Below are 22,586 nucleotides of genomic sequence, written 5' to 3'. Positions count from 1 at the left end.
TGCATCCCTTTCTCCTACCCCTGGTCTTAGAGTTACTATTGCTGTGATGAAACACCATGGCCGAAAACAACTTGGGGAGTGTCCTGGCTGGTTTTGTGTGTCAACTTGACACAAGCTGGAGTCATCAGAGAGGAAGGAGCTCAGTTGAGGAAATGCCTCTATGAGATCCAGATGTAAGGCATTTTCTCAATTAGTAATCGGTGGAGGAGGGCCCAGTCTGTTGTGGGTGATGCCACCTCTAGGCTGGTTGGTGGTCTTGGGTTCTATAAAAAAGCAAGCTGAACAAGTCATGTGAAGCAAGCCAGTAACGGCAGCCCTCCATGGCTTCTGTATCAGTTCTGCCTCCAGGATCCTTTCCTGTTTGAGTTCCTATTCTGACTTCCTTTGGTGATGAACAGCAATATGGAAGTGTAAGCCAAATAAATCCTTCCTTCCCTTGCTTTTTGGTCATGATGTTTTTGTCACTGCAATAGAAACCCTAAGACAGGGAGGAAAAGGGTTTATTTTGCTTACATGCCATGAATCACAGTCCACTGAGGGAAAACAAGACAAGAACTCAAAAAGGGCAGGAACCTAACTCCAGCTGATGCAGACAGAGGCTATAGAGGAACTCTCCTCACTGGCATGCTCCTCATGCCTTGCTCAGCTGGCTTTCTTACAGATCTATGGACTACCAGCTCAGGGGTATCCCTACTCACAATAGGCTAGACCTTCCCACATCAATCACTAATTAAGGAAATGCGCTACAAGCTTGCCCGATCTTTGCAGGCGTTTCTCAACTGGAGTTCCCTTTCCTCAAGTGACTCTAGCATGTGTCAGGTTGACAACACCAGCCCGCACACCCCTTGTTCTACAATTCTGAAGAGTCAGAATCAGAGCTTGTGTCTTCCCTGCAATCTATAATCTTGTGGCAGAGGAGGGAGAGTCAGTTTTTGGTCTTTGGGTGTTGAAGCCAACAGCAAACTTACATCTGGTCCAGTTTCCTTTTGAAATGCCCACAGTGTCTCCATGTCCTGCCTGGGATTTCTGGGCTCACAGCAGCTGTGAGGATGTTGCGGGGTTCTGTTGCTTGTTTTCCTCTGCAGTTGTCTGCTCTGCTCCCTGATTCTCCAGCTCAATACCAGCTCCTTTTATCCAGCCTGCAGCACTATGTCTCTGCAGCAGCAATATCCCTGACAGCTCCTTAATTGCTACATGCATTTGTACAGTTCCCTGGCAATTATGTTTCAGACCCTGTCAGGGTACCTGCTAGCCTCCAGGCTGTGTTTATATTAAATATCAATAAAGAGCTGATAGCATCAGTTCAGATGGCAGGCTCACAGAATCATATTTTCCGGGGAGCCAGGCCTGTCTGGAAGATGGAAGGAAGGTTTGGGTTTCATTCTCTCTTGCAAAGGTTAAATGAAACAAGAGCAGACTTTCTGGGTGAATATCATGAATTGCTTCTTACTAAATGATGACAGCCATGTAGACTGGACGTTGTCCTCAATTGCGTGTTATTTGTCAGAACATCTGTTTCTGTATAGCAGAAGCAGAGTAGTTTCTTTTATGTATCCCCTCCCCCATGTGGACCATAGGCTAGATAAGCTTTCAGATGCCATTTATTTAAGTGCTATTTGAAGTAGTACTTATAAAAGAAGAGGAAGAGGTCAAGGGCTAATTGGTCTTGAAGCCTCACTCCATACTTCATCTCACATGCCCTGTACAGTCCTGTAGAACCCATGTCCCTCTGGATAGATGGTATACTCTTGTGAGACTTCAGATCTCTCATTCTCTACAGAATCATGTGAGCTTCCTAGGAAATGTGGCATGATGGACATGAAGCACGTAGGGCAGCTGGTACATGTGAGAACCGCGTGGTATCCACCCACAGAGCCTCCATGGAGGCTCCCGGCACACAGACTGGGCACTCTGGGACTTTCTGGTCTCATCATTCCTGGTTTTAAGTACCAGAATAATTCAGTTCTCTCACCCTGAAGTTTCTAAAAGAATGGGCTATGTGCATTGCTAGGGTGTTAATGAGGGATAATTCACCGACCGCAGTCCAGCTTTGGGGTGTGAAGGTGACCCTCTGACAGTCATCGGAATTCCCCATTCCCTTGTGATCTATTGAGTGCAACAGCCCCTGGGCTACCTCTACCACACAAATACCGTGTGGTATTGTCCTTCCCACTGTCTGAGACAAAAGAGAGATGCAACCACTAGCACAGTGCTTGCCTTTCTGATTCAAAATTCGAAGCAGTTTATATCCATTCTGCACACTTCTGGCCCCTCTTGTTTGTCACCCTAGTGGAGTACCAGCTTGTCCCTTAAAGTACTGCAAGAGCCTGATACTCCCCTTAACTCATGCTTAACTTATCTCCTGCTCACATGGTTGTTGCCTAGTGGTAACCTTTAGTGCCTACCCAATTCTCTATGGGTCTCTAGTGCTATTGAGGTAAGACCTGAATGCAGATCCAAATCTGTAAGATCCTACTTAATATGTACTTCTCCATTTCCCTTCCCAGATTCCTTTTGATTCCTACATTCCAGGCATATCAACTTGGTTTGTTTCTGATAAGCCACTCTGCCTCCTCCCATCCTGGGCCTTTTCACCATATGGATTCCAATTTCTTCCCCTGGGCTATGTAAATCATTGAATTAAATACCATATCTGGTTTTGCCCATCATTTTGTTCCTAAGTCCCAGGACATGGTGGCACATAGAGGGTCTTCAGAAAATATTTTCTGAAAGACTAAATAAATGTATATTCTCTCCAGTATGGTCCTTCGTGTTTTGCCAAATATTGCAAATTATGATGTGCACCCTTCTGATAAGGTTGTCAAAGTAATGTGTTAGCTTCTTTTCACTGTGATAAGTACCTTGGAACAACAACTTACAGGGACAAAGATTCGTTTTGATTGGGTTTATAAAGCTTAGTCCATGCCCAGCTGAGCTCCATAGCTTTCCTAGCTCCGGAGCAAGGCAGAGCACCAAGGCAGAAGAACATGGTGGAGGAAAGATCCATAACCTCATGCAGTCAGGAAGCAGAGAAAGACAAGGAGGAGCCAGAGGCTGACAATGCTGTCCCATGCAAATATGACACTGGGGACCTACTTCCTCCAACTAGGCCCCATGTCTGAAAGTTCCAAGCACTTTCCAAAAGTATACCAAGTCCAACGTCTCTTCTGAATTTCAGGAAAAACTCTTAGCAATGAGCCACTGCAGGGAAAGAGTTATCTGAGACTTGAGAAGGACTGTTAATTGTAAGACATTTTGAAAACAACAACAACAAAAAGCCATACAGTCTACATAACTATATTTTGTGGAAAAGAGCAAAAACTTTCATTTTAAATGTGAAGAATAAGGGCATTGAGGACATAGATAGCATGGATGGGGGCACAGTAAGACTGAGACCCAGGAACAAACAATTAGTCCTGTTGTTCCATGACTGGGACCCTGGACATGTGGTCACATGGTGTGCACTGCCAAAACAATGAACAACCCTGTTGGCTACACGCCACTTGGCCTCTCCCCTGGGTTATCTCTACTCACTGGTTGTGTCTTTACTCTGCATGCATTTCACATTTCTGGCATCCTCAACTCCCTGGATTTGTTACTGTCTCTTTGACTTCATCTCCACAGCTCCTTCTCTTGGGGATTGCTTGCAGAGTCCATGACCCTGCAACACCTTTTCTAGCTTTCCAGGCTTTCCTTTGAATGCAGATAGAAGCATCTACAACCCCATCAATCTCTCATTTTGCATGTCTGCATTCAAAACAAGCATCATCTGAGTACTGTCAAGGTCTGCTATCAGCTCAGCCTTCCTTGGATCACGGTTATAGCAGCTGTGTCACAGAATGGCTGACTACAGGGTATATGTAGTCAGGCTGAACACTTGGGTATATGTCCCTGAAGTGGTGCAAAAAGAGAATTATTTCTCTGGTATTCTTTTTCTCATGAAAATTAATTTTACACAAGTTTATACCTTACACCCTGGAGGTTATAATGGATAGCGTCTTGCTGATTCCTGAGGTATCCTCAGTGCATCTTCTCTGCTGTTTTGGTACAAAGTATTTTGTTTCTTTTCAATATTTATTAGAAAATTGCATCTTCCACAATTTTAAATACTTTTCTTTTCTGGTCAAATTGTTTGATTTTTCAAGCTCTATCCTTTGTTCTTTCTTCTCAGTATTCACTATAAAACTATTTAAAAGCAGCTAGCAATAACCATGCTACAGACTCTTAGAATTGTCTCTGTAAGACTAATTTGTCTTCAGCTTTTAAATTCATCTTCTTGAAAAGTGTCAAGGTACTGACAATATATACAAAGGTTCTTTGTACAAAATAACACATATGGACCCTGGTCCCATTCCCTGTAAAATCCTAGTTACCATTCTTTTTTTTTTTTTTTTTAACCTAGGGTCTTATGTAGTCTTATATACCAATACCACTTGGGTATATAGCGGAGGGTGACTTCACATATCCAATCCCTTGCTCTTGTTTACTAAATCCTTGAATTCTGGGCATATTCCATTGTGTCTGGCCATGAGTACATTCTTTATGGTCTCATTCCTATGAGCATTTTAGTCTTTTGAACTTCTACTAGACTTACCCATGAAGCCATCCAAGATTTCCCCACCTTTCTTTTCCAACCTTTTCCCAACTTCCAACACTCCAGGCTTCTGAACCACATGGTTATCTAGTCATAGTGAAGAGCCAACTTCTCTGGTGTCAGGTTTTTCCTCTTATTTGACTTCACACTGCTATGCCAGTATACCTGACATAAGCATCTTCTAGCAAAAAAATACTTTGGCTCATGATTGTAGATGTATGAATCTACAATGTTGGGCCTGAGGTGAAGCTGAACATCATGATGTTAAACATGGTGGAACAAAGAAGTTGACCTTGTAGCCTACAGGAACAAATAGGGAAAGACATCCAACCTACTCCAAAATACTCTTCAAGGGTATCCTTCAGGCAATCTACTGTATGTGGTGGCTAGATTCTACTCCAGAAGTTCTCAGCACCCACTACCAGCTGGCATCAAGCTTTGAAACACATAAGTCCTTGGGGTAGGAGGGGGCAGAGGACATCATTTTATATTCAAACCTTAACAAGTAGGAACATTTGCTATCAGTGAGATGGTAAACAAGAAAGAGAAACCCTGGGTGAGAATGGCCAGGATTCAGGGGTATATTTGGTGGAATATGGGATGAAATGGGATTTTGAAAGGTGTCCTAGGTTTGATTTGATTAGAATGTCTAAAAGCCCTGGGTGGGAGGCCATGGTGAGTTAGTGGAGCTATTGATGTTCTGGGATGTGGAAGCCAATTTAGCTATGAACTACAGTGCAAAGTTTCAGTCATGACTCAATTTCCAAAGGGCCTTTGGGAGATTTTCAATGCTGGTGTTGCTCCAGTACTTACTGGAAGGAAAAGATATCCACTCACCTGGGCTCTAAATCTGTCCAGCATGAGGTTGCTTCCTTCCCAATGAGAGCAAACACTCAGAAAGGAAGTTGACAACTTTTCTTTCTGCAAGAGTTACAAAGTGACTTGGTTAATGGGGATATGTCACACACAAAATGATGTGTTTTGACTTAGTGAATTCCGGCCTGACTACAATGCATCAAATGCCATTTTAGAATTTGAAAACATTTTAAAATGTTCTTATCTGAAAAGGATGTCCAAATTGTCATCTGTAAAGTTCCCACTTGAGAACTACACAATTGTGTTATAATACATTTTATATGTATGTATATCTGTATTGTTCATATATCGTAATGTTTTTAATATATTTACAATTTTGTGTTAGGCTACATTCATAGTTATCCTTGGCTATATGTGGCCCATTACAATGGATGGGCATAGCTGTATGTCTAGGGCATTTTAACCAATGTTTTATGCCTTGCAATGACTACAAACATCAACTGTGAATGTTGAGGTGAAAAACTGATCTCACCCACTATGCTGTATGAGAAAGTGAGCTGGACACATTGTGGAGCTGCTGTAGAGGAGCTTGGACTTGGTCCCAGCCCTGTCTGTCTACTTTATCTGGCCAATCCCCTTCAACTGATCTATTTTTTTTTCAACAATAAATATAAAGATACCATGCCAGAGTCCCAAGAAAGCCTAAGTGGAGTGTCTCCATAGAAACCACCTGCTTCAGTTATCTGTTGACAGCTGAGTCTGGGTGGCTGTGCCAAGGAGCATATTACCTGGTTTGTAGGATACATGCATTAGCCAGCCTTATCCCATACGTCAGATAAATGCAAACTCTGGTCTCTGATTATATGTTTCATTTTCTGGCCATGTCTACCAGGAGCTAACTTTGCTCACCTCTGCCTTTGGTGATGGAATGTGAAATGTGTTATGGCAATGACTTTGCCAGCTTTGAGGGTCATTTTCTATAAAATAATGATAGGAAAGGGAGTTTGTAACCCAATGGAAAGAGTCTGGATAGTTTGTGGCACATTATAATGCATGGTAAATGTTAATTATTGTCATTATAATTTTGATTGCTGTCATTACTTTCTTCCACAAAGACTTGTGGATGTCTCATTCATAAGCCATCAGGAGATGGAAACATAAGGAGAGGAAAATGTATGTAAATTTTTCCATACAACTTGAAATAGGTTACTGGAGTGTTGTACAGGACTATTCTCCAAGACAAATAGCCACAAGCTTGTGGAGGTCAACTATGCCTGCTTGCAAAACTGTCATTCAGGCTGGACCTGTTGGCATTTTATGCTCTACCTGGCCACCATATACCACTTGTTTTATGGGACTCTCTGCCCTAATTTCAGATGATCTCAGGGAGGGGCTAGAATGTATAGTTCAGGGAATAGAGAGGATCCATCTATGTGGCTCTAAGAAAACCATCATTCCTGAAGGGTAAAGACTGTTTAGGGCATCCTGTAGAAGGGAAGCATGTACACTCCTGTTGTATTTGGTAATTAATATTTACTATTTATATATCTTTTAATAAAGCTGTGGTTAATCCTAAACAGCTGTATAACCAAATAACCACACAGAGACTAGGATTTATTAGTTAACCTAGAACACAATGCTGGGTAATACTTACTCCATCCTAAACCTCTGAGCCCACATAGTTTCCCACCATTCAGGTTCACCCATTATACTTGCTTTTAGTGATATCTTAGGTCCGGTTCATTTCCCCACATCATTCCAAGACCTCTCCTCTAGCTTCTCCTCTCCTTCCTCTCCCCTCTCCCTCCTATTCCTTCCTCTCCTCCTGTTTCCTTCCTCTCCTCCCACTCTGAACCAGGATGTTCCACCCTATCCTCTCTATTGCTCAACATTGTGGCTGGTTGTTTTAATTGACAATTCAGAGAACAGATGGTGGCATGTTTACACAAACTTGAGACAGGTGATTCTTAGAAGAAGTATCACAAAGCAATGTCTGGATTGAAATCAGATAGTGGGAGAGAGAAACCAGCATTTGAATGAACGAGGGTAAGGTGTATACATTCCAAACGAACATTATACCAACACACCCCACAAATAAATTCTTACTTGTTCTCTTTAAGGAAGTCCAATAAATTCACTGGGTTTCTCAGCACGAACTTTGGTGGGTTCATGCCTCTGCCATTGGGACCTTAGGAAGAGGGGCAGATATAATCAATATCTGCTTCTGGGAAGGAATTTTCCCTACAGGATAAAGGCATAGGGTTAATCATTGAAATGAAAATATACTGGGGAAATAATCCTCCAAACTTACACACTGAGACAGTAGACAAGAAGAATCTAGAGCAGTCCTGGGAGTTTGCCAAGCCGTTGCTCCCCAACTCTATCTAGAGTGGTTCACCATGAGAGCACTAGTCCTTGTTGTCCCTCTGGCCCCAGAACTGCCAGAAATTGACTCCATCTTTGAAAGAAGTAACCTGCATTTAATATCTAGCCTATCATGAAGTCTAGTGGGAGGGCAAACACTTGGCAAATAACCCTGCTTTATAATTCAGCCCACATGCACGAGTATGCTCTGTGAGATAGAAGTGATGGGTAGCTAGCATCAGACTCTACTATTTAATCCACGATGTAGTGAGAATGAATGGGAGAGATGCCATTCACTTGCTCAAAGAGAGGCAGGAAATTTTCAACACTGTGTGCTCAGTCCCCTGGCTCCGCATTCTAGTGTAATTGTATATCTGGATAGAGATTGTCTTCAAAGAGTGTTATGCAGGCCTGAGACCCTGTCTATTATCAAGTCCAAGGTAACACATATCTTCCTAAAGAGCAGCCCTGCACTGGCAGGCAGCCTCCAAGCTCAGACTCTTCCCTTCCCAAAACAGTGGTTTTGGATAAGAGCAATTTCTGTGTAATTCTATATCCGTTTATGTTCACTCAGATTCCCTAGGAATGGACCTAGGGATTTTGTGGTAGGAAGTGGCAAGTGAAAATAATTCAGTTCCTGCTAATTCATCATAGAACAAGTGGTATGGGCGGGGGGAGAAAATCAAGTATGTCCCAGACTACTGAAGTCTAGGGAGGAAATTCAAGCACTAAGATAGCCGTGAAGATTCTGATTGCTTGTCCTGGGAGGAGGATGCGGCTATGCATGCTATAGACTTTAGAAAGAAATTTGATTTTGAACCATGAATCTAGGCAGAGTGAGTCTCAGCTTGATGGAGGCAGGGCATTATCTATTAGGACTAGGTGCTTTGCTGAGAGGGAACTGCTCCAGTCTGCTAAAAATTCTTTCCTGAGACTGCACATCCCTCAGCCTTCTCTTGTACTACCCCTCCGTCCTCACTGACCCTAGCAGCACCCCCTTCCTTGCTGTACTAGTTACTTTTCAAATCACTGTTTTTGAACTCTGCCCTCCTTTTTCTAGCAAGCTCTTGCTAGACTGGCATTTAGGGGTCTTCCCAGCATCAGGTCTCACCTCCAGGAGATCGCCCCTCCTTCCTTCCCATCAGAAGTAACTTTCTAACACATCTCATTTTAGATTCTCTTTACCACATATATTTCTATTTGAAGTTCTCCTTATTGTCTCCTCGTGAGACAGAACTGTCTGGACTGTTGAAACCACTGGCAAGATCCCCAATGAAGACAAAGAAGATTTGCTTTGGCTCATGTTTTAGAGGTCCCAGTCTTTGCTTGATGGCTCTGTTGTCTCCGAACTATGGAAAGGAGGGGAGCATCATGGTGAAGAAGGAAAGAAGGAACAAAGCAGGCTATTTCACAGCAGCCAGGGAATGAAACAAGGTCAAGGAATAGCCCAGGCAAGACATGGTCCTCAAAGATATGCCCCCCACTAACCTGCTTCTTTCAATTGTACTCCTGTCCCAAATTTTTCAAAAGCTCTTAAAGAGTGCCATCAGCCCTCAGTGTATGAACCTTTGGGAGACACTTCATATCCAAACCATAATAAATCCCAATATGACAAGTGGTTGAGAAATGTTTGTTCTATGAATAAATGAGAACTGTCAGAGTGCCTTGCCTTGAGAGTTTAAGGAACAGATTGATCCAGGCTCACACACAGTCTGTGGACAACTAAAGTGGGTGGGATTAATGTCACCACAGTCCTGTGAGCTACACAGCCCAGCAACATTGGTGTGCTTCCTCTCCTGAGACCACCGCGTACCTCGTCTCAGCAGCACTTCAGGAAGGGCGTCTCACATCCCTCTTCCATAAATGAAGGCACCTGCCTCTCAAGCAAATGAAGTCACAAGGCTCAGACCATTAGCTCACAAGTGTCAAACAGGAACTCATCTCTGGGACTTCACTCCCGAGTCTGAGCTCCAGATGGGTGGGCTGCTTTGCAATGGTGTTGCTCAGCAACAGGGATACAGGCAAAGGGATGAAAGCTGGGAGGTCTTCCTGGGCTGTGTTTATGGATTTTCTAATGGACAGGCTAGGGATCCACCTCTAGTTATGATGTGCTGTTCACAGGCCATTTTTTGTACTAAGCACTTGATAGACACGAGCTTGAAAGGCTGTTCATGGTTGGGATTGGGATATCGGACATATTGCAAAGACACATCATGGATATGGAAGATGCTCTTTAGATATCAAGTGTAGATGTACCACAGTGCTCGTGCATCTTCTAGTGTCTGTTCTAGTGAAAGCTGAACATTCTTGATACATTGGGAGGTGATTCTTTCTCATCAAGCAGGAAGCAGGACTGATAATTCTGGACCTTGTATAGAGGAACATGCACTACAAGGTTGTGTGGGGTGGACAGGAACAGAAAATCTTGGTTTTGGAGTGGACATTTGACATTTGGGGAACTGACTTTGGGGCTGAGGAGATGGCTCAATAGCTAAAGTACTTCCTGTACAAGACAAGTTCAGATTCCCTGTGTCCAGGTAAATGCTTAGTAGGCTTGATGGCCTGCCTATAATTCCAGCGCCAGGACCAGATTCTCAGAAGAAGCTGGCCAGCGGAGCTAGTCAAGTTGGTGAGCACTGGTTCACTTGAAATATGATGCCTCTTTGAAAAAGGTAAAGAGTGGTTGATCAAGAGAAACACTCAACTTCAACCTTTTCCTCCCACATGCATGTGTACATGAGCACATAAATGCTCATCCAGGAGCATATCAACATGTAACCCCCCCACATACACAGATACATTTCAAAAAATACATTTAAAAAATGCATTTTAGTGCAATACAGGCAGAACTCACTAACAATAATATACACATATAATCTGACACGAAAATTAGAATTGTTGCTGCAGAAGGAAAGATAAGGCCCTTAAAGGTCTTTCCCTACAAAAAGTCCTGTTCTTAATAAACTCAGGTCTTAAAAATAATACATACAGGGTCTGGATAGATTCCTCCAGGCTTAAGAATATTGGCTGCTTTTCCAGAAGACCCAGGTTCAATCACAAAACACACATGGTGTCCCACAACCATCTGTAATTCCAGTTCTAGGGGACCCAATATCCTTTTCTGGCTTCCTTGGGTATCAGGTACATATTGGTGTACATAAATACATGGAAACAAAAAGTCCAAAAATATAAAAGATATATTCAAACCATGAAATAGAAAAATATTGTAAAGAGTAATTCAGAGCCCGTATACTGTGTGGAGTAGAGGCCTCTAGACCTTCTGAGCCCTAACCTCTCATACCTGCATGTATGACATTTTCGGCCATAAGTCTGGATTTGATGCCTACCTGTGTCCTTATGAGGAAAAGAGGACGGTGTCTGCTGGAGAGACTCAGCAGGCTGGCCCATGTAAAGAGCCAACATGTGTCATGCTGAGTCTTGACGCCAAGGGATGCAGAATTGTTGCAGAGCACAAGGAGGGTAGGAGAATGGCGTGGCACAGGACAGACCCTACCCTCATGGGCTTCTGAGGAAGTCAGCCCCGTCACACGTTGGCTTTGGAATTCTGGCTTCCAGAATCATAAAAGAATGAACTTCTGTTGTTAGGGCCACCAGGTCTAGAGTTACTCCTTAGAGTGGGTAGTGGATATGGTGAATAAGACCCCTATAGAGATTAGAGGAAAAGTTGTAAACTATCCTAAATGAGGCAAAGGGGACTGTAGACAAATTTTTGAAATAATACACAAGAAAGGAGAAGCTTAGCTTGTTGCATGGGAGGATGCTGAGAATTTCAGAAATGACCAAAAGACAGTATACTGATCCAACCTCAGAGTGATAGCTACCTCTTCCTTACTGGCTTCTGGAAGGGACTGGGAGCCTGAGGAAGGGTAGATGGGAAGCCTTGATAAACTCTTGAGTTACTTCACTTCTGCTGTAGGTCACTGATACTGGGAAACTGACTTCAATCATGCGTGTGTTCTGGCTTGGATATTGAAGTCCCTTGTGCAAATTTTGAATCCATGTTTGTCTCTTTGCTGACTGTAATACTAGGCAGCTCTTCCAGGCTTTCTCGTCTCCTAAAATTGCTTGCTTAAGGAGCCTCTGGAACCAATACATTCATTGTGGTGATTTTACATGCCGAGGAAAGTGTTATCTCACACGAATATGCGTAATCCAGCCCCTATTTCAAGCAGGTCATATTTTCCACTTCTCCTTTATTGTGCCCTTGGAAAGTCAACTCTCTCTTTTCTTAAAGAATCACAACTTCAGAGCAAGATTTAGTGTTCAAATAGGTTAGTTAGAGTGGTCTTCAGAGCAGGAGGATGCCTTGCATCTCTGACAGTGCTCACCACTCCATGGTGGAAATCCTGGAATTCTAGGACCACCTGGAAGGATGGGCAGCTCTCTTTGGTCCACAAAGGAGTCATAATGATACAACGGAACCAGCCCCAAAGCAAACACTGTCCAACTGAAAACCCCACTGGGTTCTGCAAAACGTTGAGACAATGAGCTAGTAAAATAGAATTTTTGCTTCTGGCTGTGGTAAGGTTTTATATGATTCTGATGTAATTAGAGGAAGTGAAAGCCATGGAATTTTTTTTTTTGGAGTCATTATTGTATTTGCATGTCTGTAAGTAGCTTTTGCTGCTAGGAATGAGTCACAGTAATTACTATCAAGCTTGGGCAGTGATAACAAATGGTTCTGTTCTCTCTCCGGTATTGCAAGGATAAAGTCTTTCTCACAAGTATTCTATGGTATGAGATTGAATCGGTCATGCTCACACTCCAGGTTATGATGTGGTTGATTATAGTTACAGGAGTTACAGTACATTTTTTTTTTGAGATGAAAGTCAGAGTCCCAGTGGCCTGTGTGACCTGAAAGAGTACAGCAAAGTGGAGGAGGGACAGCCAGGCAAGACCCAGGCATACTAGCTTGTCAGCTTCCAATTATAGACTCTGTCTAGGAAACAAATTAAGAGTGGCCAGCTGAAGAGGCATAGGCAGCTGGCAGTGTGGGTAGGCATGGAAGAGAGGGAGAGTGCTCTTCTAGTTTCATCTCTTGTGGCTGTGATAGATACCCTGTTCGTAGACTATTAGGAATAGTGCTACCTCAAGATCCAGCTATACGACTCCTAGGCATGTATCCAAAATATGCTCAAGTGTACAACAAGGGCATTTGCTGAACATGTTTCTAGCAGATTATTCATAATAGCCAGAATATGGAAACAACCCGGAAATCATGAAAATTGCAGGCAAATGGTGGGAACTAAAAAAGATCATCCTGAGTGAGGTATCCCAGAAGCAGAAAGACACACATGGTATATATACTCATGAGTGGATATTAGATATATATTATAGGGTAATCATATTAAAATCTGTACACTTGAAGAAGCTAAGCAAGAAGGGGGACCCTGGATAAGATGCTCAATCCTCATTCAGAAAAGCAAATGGGATAGACATCAGAAGAAGGAGAAAACAGGGAACAGGACAGGAGCCTACTACAGAGGGCCTCTGAAAGACTCTACGCAGCAGAGTATTAAAGTGGATGCTGAGACTCATAGCCAAACTTTGGGCAGAGTACAGGGAATCTTATGAAAGAAGGGGAAGATAGAAAGACCTGAAGGGGACAGGAGCTCCACAAGGAGAGCAACAGAACCAAAATATTGGGGCCCAGGAGTCTTTTCTTTCTTTCTTCTTTTTTTTTTTGTTTTTTTTTTATTTCTTTTTTTTTTTAATTTTTCATTGATTACACTTTATTCATTCTGCATCCCCCCATAAGCCCCTCCCTCCTCCCCTCCCAATCCCACCCTCCCTCTTCCCTCTGCATGCATGCCACTCCCCAAGTCCACTGATAGGGGAGGTTCTCCTCTCCTTTCTGATCTTAGTCTATCAGTTCACATCAAAAGTGGCTGCATTGTCCTCTACTATGGCCTGGTAAGGCTGCTCCCCCCCCCAGGGGGAGGTGATCAAAGAGCAGGCCAATCAGATTATGTCAGAGGCAGTCCCTCTTCACATTACTATGTAACCCAATTGGACTCTGAACTGCCCTGGCTACATCTGTGCAGGGGTTCTGGGTTATCTCTATGAATAGTCCTTGGTTGGAGTATGAGTCTCTGGGAAGTTCCCTGTGTTCAAATTTTCTTGTTCTGTTGCTCTCCTTGTGGAGACCCTGTCCTCTCCAGCTCTTACTATTTCCCAGTTCTTACCTAAAATTCCATTCACTCTGCCCAACAGTTGCCCATCAGGCTCAGCATCTGCTTTGATAGTCTGTAGGGCAGAGGCTTTCAGAGGCCCTCTGTGGTAGGTTCCTAGGTTGTTTCCTGTTTTCTTCTTCTTCTGATGTCCCTCACCTTACACCCATGAGAATGGCCAAGATCAAAAACTCAAGTGACAACACATGCTGGAGAGGTTGTGGAGAAAGGGGAACCCTTCTCCACTGCTGGTGGGAATGTAAACTTGTACAACCACTCTGGAAATCAATCTGGCGCTTTCTCAGACAACTAGGAATAGTGCTTCCTCAAGATCCAGCCATACCACTCCTGGGCATATATCCAAAAGAGGCTCAAGTACACAAAAAGGACATTTGCTCAACCATGTTTGTAGCAGCTTTATTTGTAATAGCCAGAAGCTGGAAACAACCCAGATGCCCCTCAACTGAAGAATGGATGCAGAAATTGTGGTACATCTACACAATGGAATATTACTCAGCAATGAAAAATAAGGAAATCATGAAATTTGCAGGTAAATGGTGGGATCTGGAAAGGATCATCCTGAGTGAGCCATCCCAGAAGCAAAAAGACACACACGGTATATACTCACTCATATAGACATACAACATAGGACAAACCCACTAAAACCTGTGCATCTAAAGAAACTAAGCAAGAGAGAGGACCCTAACTAAAATGTCCAATCCCGGGAGTCTTTTCTGAAACTGATACTCTAACCAAAGACCATTCACGGAGATAACCTATAACCCCTGCACAGATGTAGCCCATGGAAGCTCAATCTCCAAGTGGGTTGTCTAGTAATGGGAACAGGGACTGTCTCTGACATGAACTCAGTGGCTGGCTCTTTGATCACCTCCCCCTGAGGGGACAGCCTTACCAGGCTACAGAGGAAAACTATACAGCCAGTCCTGATGGGACCTGATAGGCTAGGGTCAGATGGAAGGGGAGGAAGGACCTCCTCTATCAGTGGACTAGGGCAGGGTCGTGGGAGGAGAAGAGGGAGAGTAGGTGGGATTATGAGGAGATGAGGGAGGGGGCTACAACTAGAATACAAAGTGAATAAATGATAATAAATTTAAAAATAAAAAAGAAAGAAAAAATAAAAATAAAAACAATGCAGGGGAGAGAGGGTTTATTTCAGCTCATAATTTCATGCAACAGTTCATGGTCAAGGTGGTAGGAACTTGAAGCAGCCAGCTGTAATACAGTCACAAGCAGAGAGAGAAAACGAATCCATGCAAGCCTATTATTTAGCTCACTTTCTTTACTCTTAAACAGCATAGGACTCAAACCCAGGGGATGGCTTCACCCACTGTGGCCTGGGCCTTTCCATATTAATACATTCAATCAAGACAGTCCCTCACAGACATACTCACAGGCCAAATTGAACTGGACTATGCTCCATTGACAGTCTTTCCAGGATACTCTAGTGTGCCGAGTTGGAAATTAAATGTAAACATGACATGTTTCCTGGGCCAATAATGAGTTTCCTTGTCAGTGTGGTTCATTATTAGTATTTTTATGATTTTTCTCATTGGTATGCTGAGCAACTTGAGGCCAGGCTGACCAAATCTGTCCTCATTCCCTTGCATCTGTGAAGTATGAGAGGTCTTTCGAATGAGCATACCCCTGAGGAATTGCTGTGACTCAGAATTCCACAGGAGACTGTGGAGTGGAGTCTGAACTTTGGGTCAGTGGAACAGCTCTGCCGGGCCTTTCTGCCATTAGGTAAATGTGTTGATCTTTTTAAACAGGCCTCTAGTGTGGGCCTTATTATCACTATTTTGCACCTGAGAAAGCACGGCTAAAGGATTGTTTCTCTGTACTTGATGCAGTTGTGGAGAAGGCCTCTGTTCTTGCCACAGATCCAGCCTGTGCGGTTCCGTGTTGTAGGAGTCCCTGCTAGAGGGCTATTATAAGGGACAGGAGAGAGTAAGTGCCATGTTTTCCCACAGAAAGGGAACAGGAATCAGCTCTCCTCCTTTTCTTTTTCTTTATGTTAATTATCTTGCTATGTTCACCTTTTCATATCAGGGCTTAAAAGCTTTAGGACTGGTTGTCTCCAGTTGCATTGTCTTCATGGGTAAAGGGAATAAAGAAAAAAAGGATAATCACAGAGCACTCTCTGTGACCACCTTCTTGGCCAATAGGTGAGACTTTCTGTATTTCTGTTTTTCTTTCTTTGCTCTCACCTTTTAAATATGTGAAGAAACACAAAAAGTTATCTTAGGAGTTTCAAGAAGAGGGAAAAGGGATTTTTTTTTTTTAATAAATAGAACTACAGGACAGTAAAACAATTTTTAGGAAGAGTCTCACTATGGAGCTCAGGCTGGTTGAGTAATCCAGGCTGACTTCTTGCTTCTATTTCCTAAGTTTTGCAGGTACCACAGTGCTCAGATCATGTGGTTTCTGAAGAACAACCTTTGTTTTTTCCATCATTTATCTGCCCATCTACCTATCCACCCATCCATCCACCCATTTGTTACTCCATCTTTTCTTCCAGCCATATGAGCATGTATAGGTCAGAAGATGAATGGCAAGAGGTGACTTCTTCCCTTACAGGCCTCACACTCCACTTAGTGGAAGGGGAGAGTTTATGGTGGAATCCCAATTGGAGCAGGGCTGTGTTGGCTAAGGTGACTACAGTGAGAGAAAACACATTCTTACTTTTGAATGTTCTAAAAATCAGGAAGCTGATGCTAAAAGCACATCTCTGCTCTTTTAAGAACCATGTTGTCTGTCAAATTAAGAATGATTAATGAAAGGATGTGCAGTTCGAGTAAGGGATCATAGCAGAGGCTCCTAAGTGACTCATAGAGCTGGACAGGGGCATCATCCCAAGTGTTTGGAATGTCTGGGTCTCAGCATTTCAGGATCTGTAGTGATGACTACCTGGGTGAGTGAGTCCTGACGTGTGGTACTTGTGATCTAGCTCTCTCTGCTTCCTAATGTTGCTCTGTTCTTTTTGTTTTCAGATCCTGCAATTGTCAATGGAGTTTATTGGTCTGAATCCCTAAACAAAGTCTTTGTAGATAACTTTGACCGGGACCCATCTCTCATATGGCAGTACTTTGGAAGTGCAAAGGGCTTTTTCAGACAGTACCCAGGTGAGTGTGCCTAAGTTGACAACCTGGCTTCCATGAATGATGTGTGATCCCCTTCGGTTTTGCGATTAAATAGTTTTCTCCTTTCTTATAGAAGAAAATGAAAGATTGGCTGTATAAAGAATAGGAGCAAAAAGGAAGCACATGCACATGCAAACATACACGCGTGCACACACACGCACCGCGTTGATAGCAGAAGCTGTGTGACTTCAGCATCTCTCTCATTATGTTAATTTATAGAGCAACCAATCAAAGAAAAGAACTGGGCTCTGAGATGTACCACATTTAATCTTCTCAGGCAAGAGTTTGGTTTTCTCATTATTACTTCCACCGTTGTTACTATTATGATCATTATTTTCGGGATTAATAGATCAAGTCCTATGGGGTAAAATTAAATTCTGACTAAAAGGTATAAGTAATATAGAATGTGAGCTTGGGTTCCCTGACTCTAGACAAGGCTGACCTTGGAGGCAGAGGTTGAAACAGCCAAACCATGGCAGATGGTGGCACCTCTTTAGCGAGGGCCCATTCACTCTCCCAGGTCAGCATGCTCCCAGCATTTGTCCATCATGCTCCCGGAACAGCTGTTCCTTCTGGGGACTTCCTGGCCCTCTACTTTGCAGTAGTGTTTTAATTCGAGCTTGGTTTAAATTTTAATTAAAAAGGAAAGTTTTAATTTTGCTTACAAGTTGTGAAAACAGGACTTGAGGCTGCAATTGTTCCAGCATCACAGCTGTAGGAATTAACAAGCTCAACCTAAAAGGCGGGGGATGGGGGGTGGCAGGGGGAACTGCACAGTCTTGGAGCAATTAAGTGGAGGCTTTTATGTTTTAATTAAGTAAGACTAGGCACCTGATGTCTTTCGATGTTGCAGCACAGACATCATCATTCTGCACCTCGAGGAGCTGCTTGCCCTGTGCACAGCATCTGTGGCCTGAGACTTGCCTACCAGGGCATCTGCCTCCCTAGATTATTCAGTGGTTCCCAAGGGCCCTGTTCAGCAGGGCACACACGCTTCCTCACAGAGCTCACAGCCGTTTAAGCAATAAGCATCCTATTACAGACAATGTTATAACAAAAACAGTGGACCATTAAAGCTTCAATGTCACCAAATTGCAGTCTGCCTTGATGTGCTCAGCAGAGCACCTTTGATGCACATTGTTAAGGCTGGAGCATGTAGGGCAAAGGAGCCTGGCTAGCAGCCAACTGGATAGCTGGCCATCTGACCAAGGAGGCTTTGGAGTGAGTATGGAAAAGATAAGCAGAAGCCACAAATCATCACTTGTCTCCACCAGCAAGAAGTCCTTAAAGTATAGTTGCAAGGACATTGGAAAACAAAGGGAGTCACCATAAAGGGCTCATTTAATTGGGAGGCTTATTTATAGATGAGGCTTTTGTTAGATCGGTTTAGTCAGAATGCTTGCAGTTCTTTTATGATATTCGGCAGGCTTTTGAGTCCATAGGAGGTATATCTTTTCTGTATCAGTAAATACATGGGTACAGTCTTTGGAAGGTATTTAGTTGCCCTGAATGATGTCATGTGACCACTTGACTCTGGAATCAGTTTTAGACAGAGCTCATCTCTTGGTTCCTGGCTATAACATTGAAAGCAAGCTTGATGTATGTATTTTCACTGTGATGTTTTTCATCTTAGGGTGCTTCTGTCTATTTTCACGGTGTAGTAAAAGCACAAATTGGTACAAATGTGTCTGACCTTAGGCAGGATCAGCTCTCCTTGCTTATCACAGGTGTTTCCAGAGTCCTAGATTTATCCGAAGCCCTGAGAGAGAACTTGCAAATCAGAGGGAGAATTCGTTACAAAGGTCAAGTTCCCCAGTCTGCCTTTGAGAAGCTCCCTCTGTGGAATACACCTTTATCAGGAATTTTGGTTGCAAGTGACAGAGACCCAGTGATACCAAGCTTCAGCAAGAAATTGTGCATATGCTCATGAACTTCAAGTTCAGTATACAATTTTGGAGAACTGGTGGCTCCAGCACTTGGCAATATCTCTGTTTCTCTGGCAAGTGAAGAACACTGGTTTCTACCTCACAGGATGTTTCAGTGAGGACCGCAGGGGTGAGGACCATGGGGTGTAGAGAGCTTATGCTGCCATAGTTTGGATAAAAGCTCCTAGAACAGGGCATGACTGGAACACATGACTGTTAAGCCACCTCTCAGGTGGTACTCAGTTACAGCACCCTGGTAAAGTAATGCACCATCATCTCACATTTGGTGAACTTTTACCTTTTACCTATTACCTGAGGCACTGGGCATGTGGGCATTTGTGATTTCTTTTTAGTGTCTGTGTGCATTCCTTCCATTAAGACTCCTTCTTGAGGGATTCCAGTTCGTGTCAAGTTGACCAGCATGGGGACATCATCTTCATGTCTACTTTTGTTCTGCTAGTTCCCCCAGCAGACTAATCTGATAGGGACATTTGGAAAGGCACCAATGTCAACAGTGCCTGTGCAAATTTGGAGAGTCACAAGCCCATATGCAATGCAGTGTTCTCTTCTTTTTCTTTTTCTCCTTCTTCTCCTTCTTCTTCTTCCTCTTCTTCTTCTGCTTCTTCTTTACAATTTATTCATTTTGTATCATCTCTGTTGCAGCCCCCTCCCTCATCTCCTCCCAGTCCCACTCTCCTTCTCTCTCCTCCCCCTATCCCTCTCTTCTAGTTCACTGGTAGGGGAGGTCCTTCTCCCCTACTATCTGACCCTAGCCTATCAGGTCACATCAAGACTGTCTGGATCCTCTTCCTCTGTGGGCTTGCTAGGTTACCTCCAGGGGGAAGTGATAAGAGAGCAGGCAACAGAGTTCATGTCAAAGAGTGCCCCTGTTCCCCTTACTAGGGAATCCACACAATGACTGAGCTGCCTCATTTTAACTCCACTTCTAATCTCTTCTTAGAAGTTTTGGGAGAGTGCACAGCAGTAAAGATGCCATGGGAAGAAGACTGAGCGAGCCAGAGAGTGATGGTGGATGACCCACAGTGCTTGTAGATACGGTGCCATCCTAACTATGCTCGGCTCGTCAGGAGTAAATCACATTATGGCTTCTTATTGTGCACTGTCTTATGGGTTGTTTCATCCTTATACTTAATGACTTTTACTTGGCCCTTTCTTATTGTTCTGCTTTCTAATTCCTGGAGTGGAGGCCTTTAAAGTTTGCCCCAGTGCAGGCGGAAGCATAGGTGCAAGGAGGGCAGAACACAATGTCCCTACGGGGTGCAGTCATTTGGGGATGTTCTCTTGAACATCCTGTTATTACCCTGACATGATCAGGAATGCTGGCCATTGTAAGTTGAAAATGAAGCTGTCAGTGAGCACCTAAAATCAGGAATTTCACCCATGAAAATCATCCTTTTTTTCTCCCTTCAAAATCTGTTTGAAGTCCTCTATCCATGAGCAGCCCTGCTGACCAAGAATGATGACGCCCTAACTTGTTTTAAAGCAATAATTCCTTTTATTTCTAAATTAATAAAAATCAATACATTTTTTAGTTATTAAATGTATGTGTGTGTGAAGTTAAGTATGACTGTATGTATGCACATGTCACAGTGTGTGTGTGTATGTAAGTCAGAGGGCAGCTTGAGGGAGGTGGTTGTCTCCTGCCATCATATGCGTTTTAGGGATTGAACTTACTTTGTCAAGCTTTGCGTTAAGTGCCTCTACCTGCTGAGTCATCTTATTAGCCCTGAAACAAAATACTATTCTTAAAATAATATTTTCATGGAGAATGCCACCCTTGCTGGTGGCATCTTTGCTGGTTTTCAAACCATGACTCAAAGGTTGCTTGATCAATTTGTATATGGGAAAATCCCTTTGGCTTCAAGACTTAGATTCAAAAGGCCTGGATTTATTTTGCTGAATAATTAGAGCCATTTCATTTCAGCATGGAAATGCAGGCCAAATTTCTGAGGTTTAAAACAGGAGCAGGGGGGAGAAGCAACTCTGAGTTGGGACTATCAGATCACGTGGTTTCTCCCCAGCCTGTGCTGTAGACATGACCTCATTAGGGCCTGTGGATGGGGCCAGACACTGCCTAGAGACCTTTGAATGATGCCAGCAGCTTCAGCACCTTACTGGGCTATGAGAAATGGTTTTGGCTGTCTTCATTCACAGCTGTGAAAGGGGCTGCAGTTACCACGGTCTCTCTCCATGGACAGGATCTTACTAGGGCTCCCAGTTTTACCACAGCTTTCTGAAGTGAGTAGGCTAAGGCCCTGTTTGCTTTGGGTCTACCACCTGAGGGCGCTTTCCAGAGATGGATGAACAGCTAGTGTGGAGCTCCTGGGTTGTGATTTTTTCACCCCATCTATTTGGTCAGCAAAACAGAGCAGCCTTGAAGTACTACAAATAACCATTTGAAGTCTCAAGGTTTCTCATAACCCCATTTTTCTTCTAGGGATTAAATGGGAACCAGATGAGAATGGAGTCATTGCCTTTGACTGCAGGAACAGAAAATGGTAGGCAAAGCTCAAATCTCTTAGTCAATTTTGAGAGAAAGCTTGAAGAGAGGCCACAATTCATGTTTATTTAATTTTCCCTCCACTTAGGTACATCCAGGCAGCGACTTCTCCAAAAGATGTCGTCATTTTAGTGGATGTCAGCGGCAGCATGAAAGGACTCCGCCTGACCATTGCCAAGCAGACAGTCTCCTCGATTCTGGACACTCTGGGTGATGATGACTTCTTCAACATCATCACAGTGAGTGTTGCCTGCTCTGTGCTTTCTTTGCAGTTTGGGTATTTTTGTAGTTGCTGTTGGATGTGCAGGGTCTGGGGACCAGAGGATAAAGGTTAGCTATGTTCACATGCTAATCACTGACTTGGGGCCAGTAGAGGATGGATCTTTCAGGGGCTGGGAATGTTGTAGATGCATTGCTTTCTTTGAGGTCAGCAAACAGCCTTTTTGGGGATGTTGGGGAATAAACTTGTCCCATGAGCTGCTAAAATTTTTCACAAGATAATGAACTTTAAGCCGGGTCAACCCTGTGTCCAAGATGGTAACAGCAGGAAGATTAAAGAACCGAAAGGCAGAGAGTAGCATGCTCTTCCTAATTAAAGCTTCTTCCCTCATCACAGCAACCCAGGAGGTGGGCAGGGGAAGAGTTCAGATGAGGTGTCAGTGAAATGTTCAGGGTCCTGAGACTGACAGATGGAGACCCAGGGAGCATGCCAAGGCTGGGCAGTGACACAGACATGCAAGAGAGAGGCATTCCCTTTCCATTCTCTGCAGTTCTTCGATGTAATTATCATCCTGTCCCTCATGCCCCTCCCCTTTCACAGACCTCCCTCTCTTTTCAAAGACTGTAGAGCACTGTGGTGTTCAGCTGGGCACTTGGACAGTGTGCACAGGTGTGCATCTCCAGATGTGCATTTGGGACATGCAGTGGTAGTAGGTAGCAGGTAGCAGGACAATGGAGGCTGTGTGGCAAGGAGCACAGAACCTGGGCATTGGAGTTTGGACAGTGCTCTGGTGG

At 43.6% G+C, this 22,586-nt stretch overlaps 1 protein-coding gene across 2 annotated transcripts in view; it reads left to right on the top strand.

The window, feature by feature from the left end:
• Positions 1 to 22,586, top strand: part of Cacna2d3 (calcium voltage-gated channel auxiliary subunit alpha2delta 3) — an 804,670-nt gene that overhangs the window by 348,766 nt on the left and 433,318 nt on the right. For both annotated transcript variants that reach the window (XM_060390773.1, XM_060390772.1), the window contains exons 6-8: positions 16,977 to 17,108; positions 21,510 to 21,570; positions 21,661 to 21,811. In XM_060390773.1, the coding sequence (XP_060246756.1) occupies positions 16,977 to 17,108; positions 21,510 to 21,570; positions 21,661 to 21,811 (344 nt within the window). The remainder of the gene's footprint in view (positions 1 to 16,976; positions 17,109 to 21,509; positions 21,571 to 21,660; positions 21,812 to 22,586) is intronic.

Source organism: Meriones unguiculatus, chromosome 9, assembly GCF_030254825.1.
Source record: "Meriones unguiculatus strain TT.TT164.6M chromosome 9, Bangor_MerUng_6.1, whole genome shotgun sequence".
Classification (NCBI taxonomy): Eukaryota; Metazoa; Chordata; class Mammalia; order Rodentia; family Muridae; genus Meriones; species Meriones unguiculatus.
The sequence above is the reverse complement of the archived record's forward strand: the minus strand, read 5'-3'. Positions and strand labels throughout refer to the sequence as shown.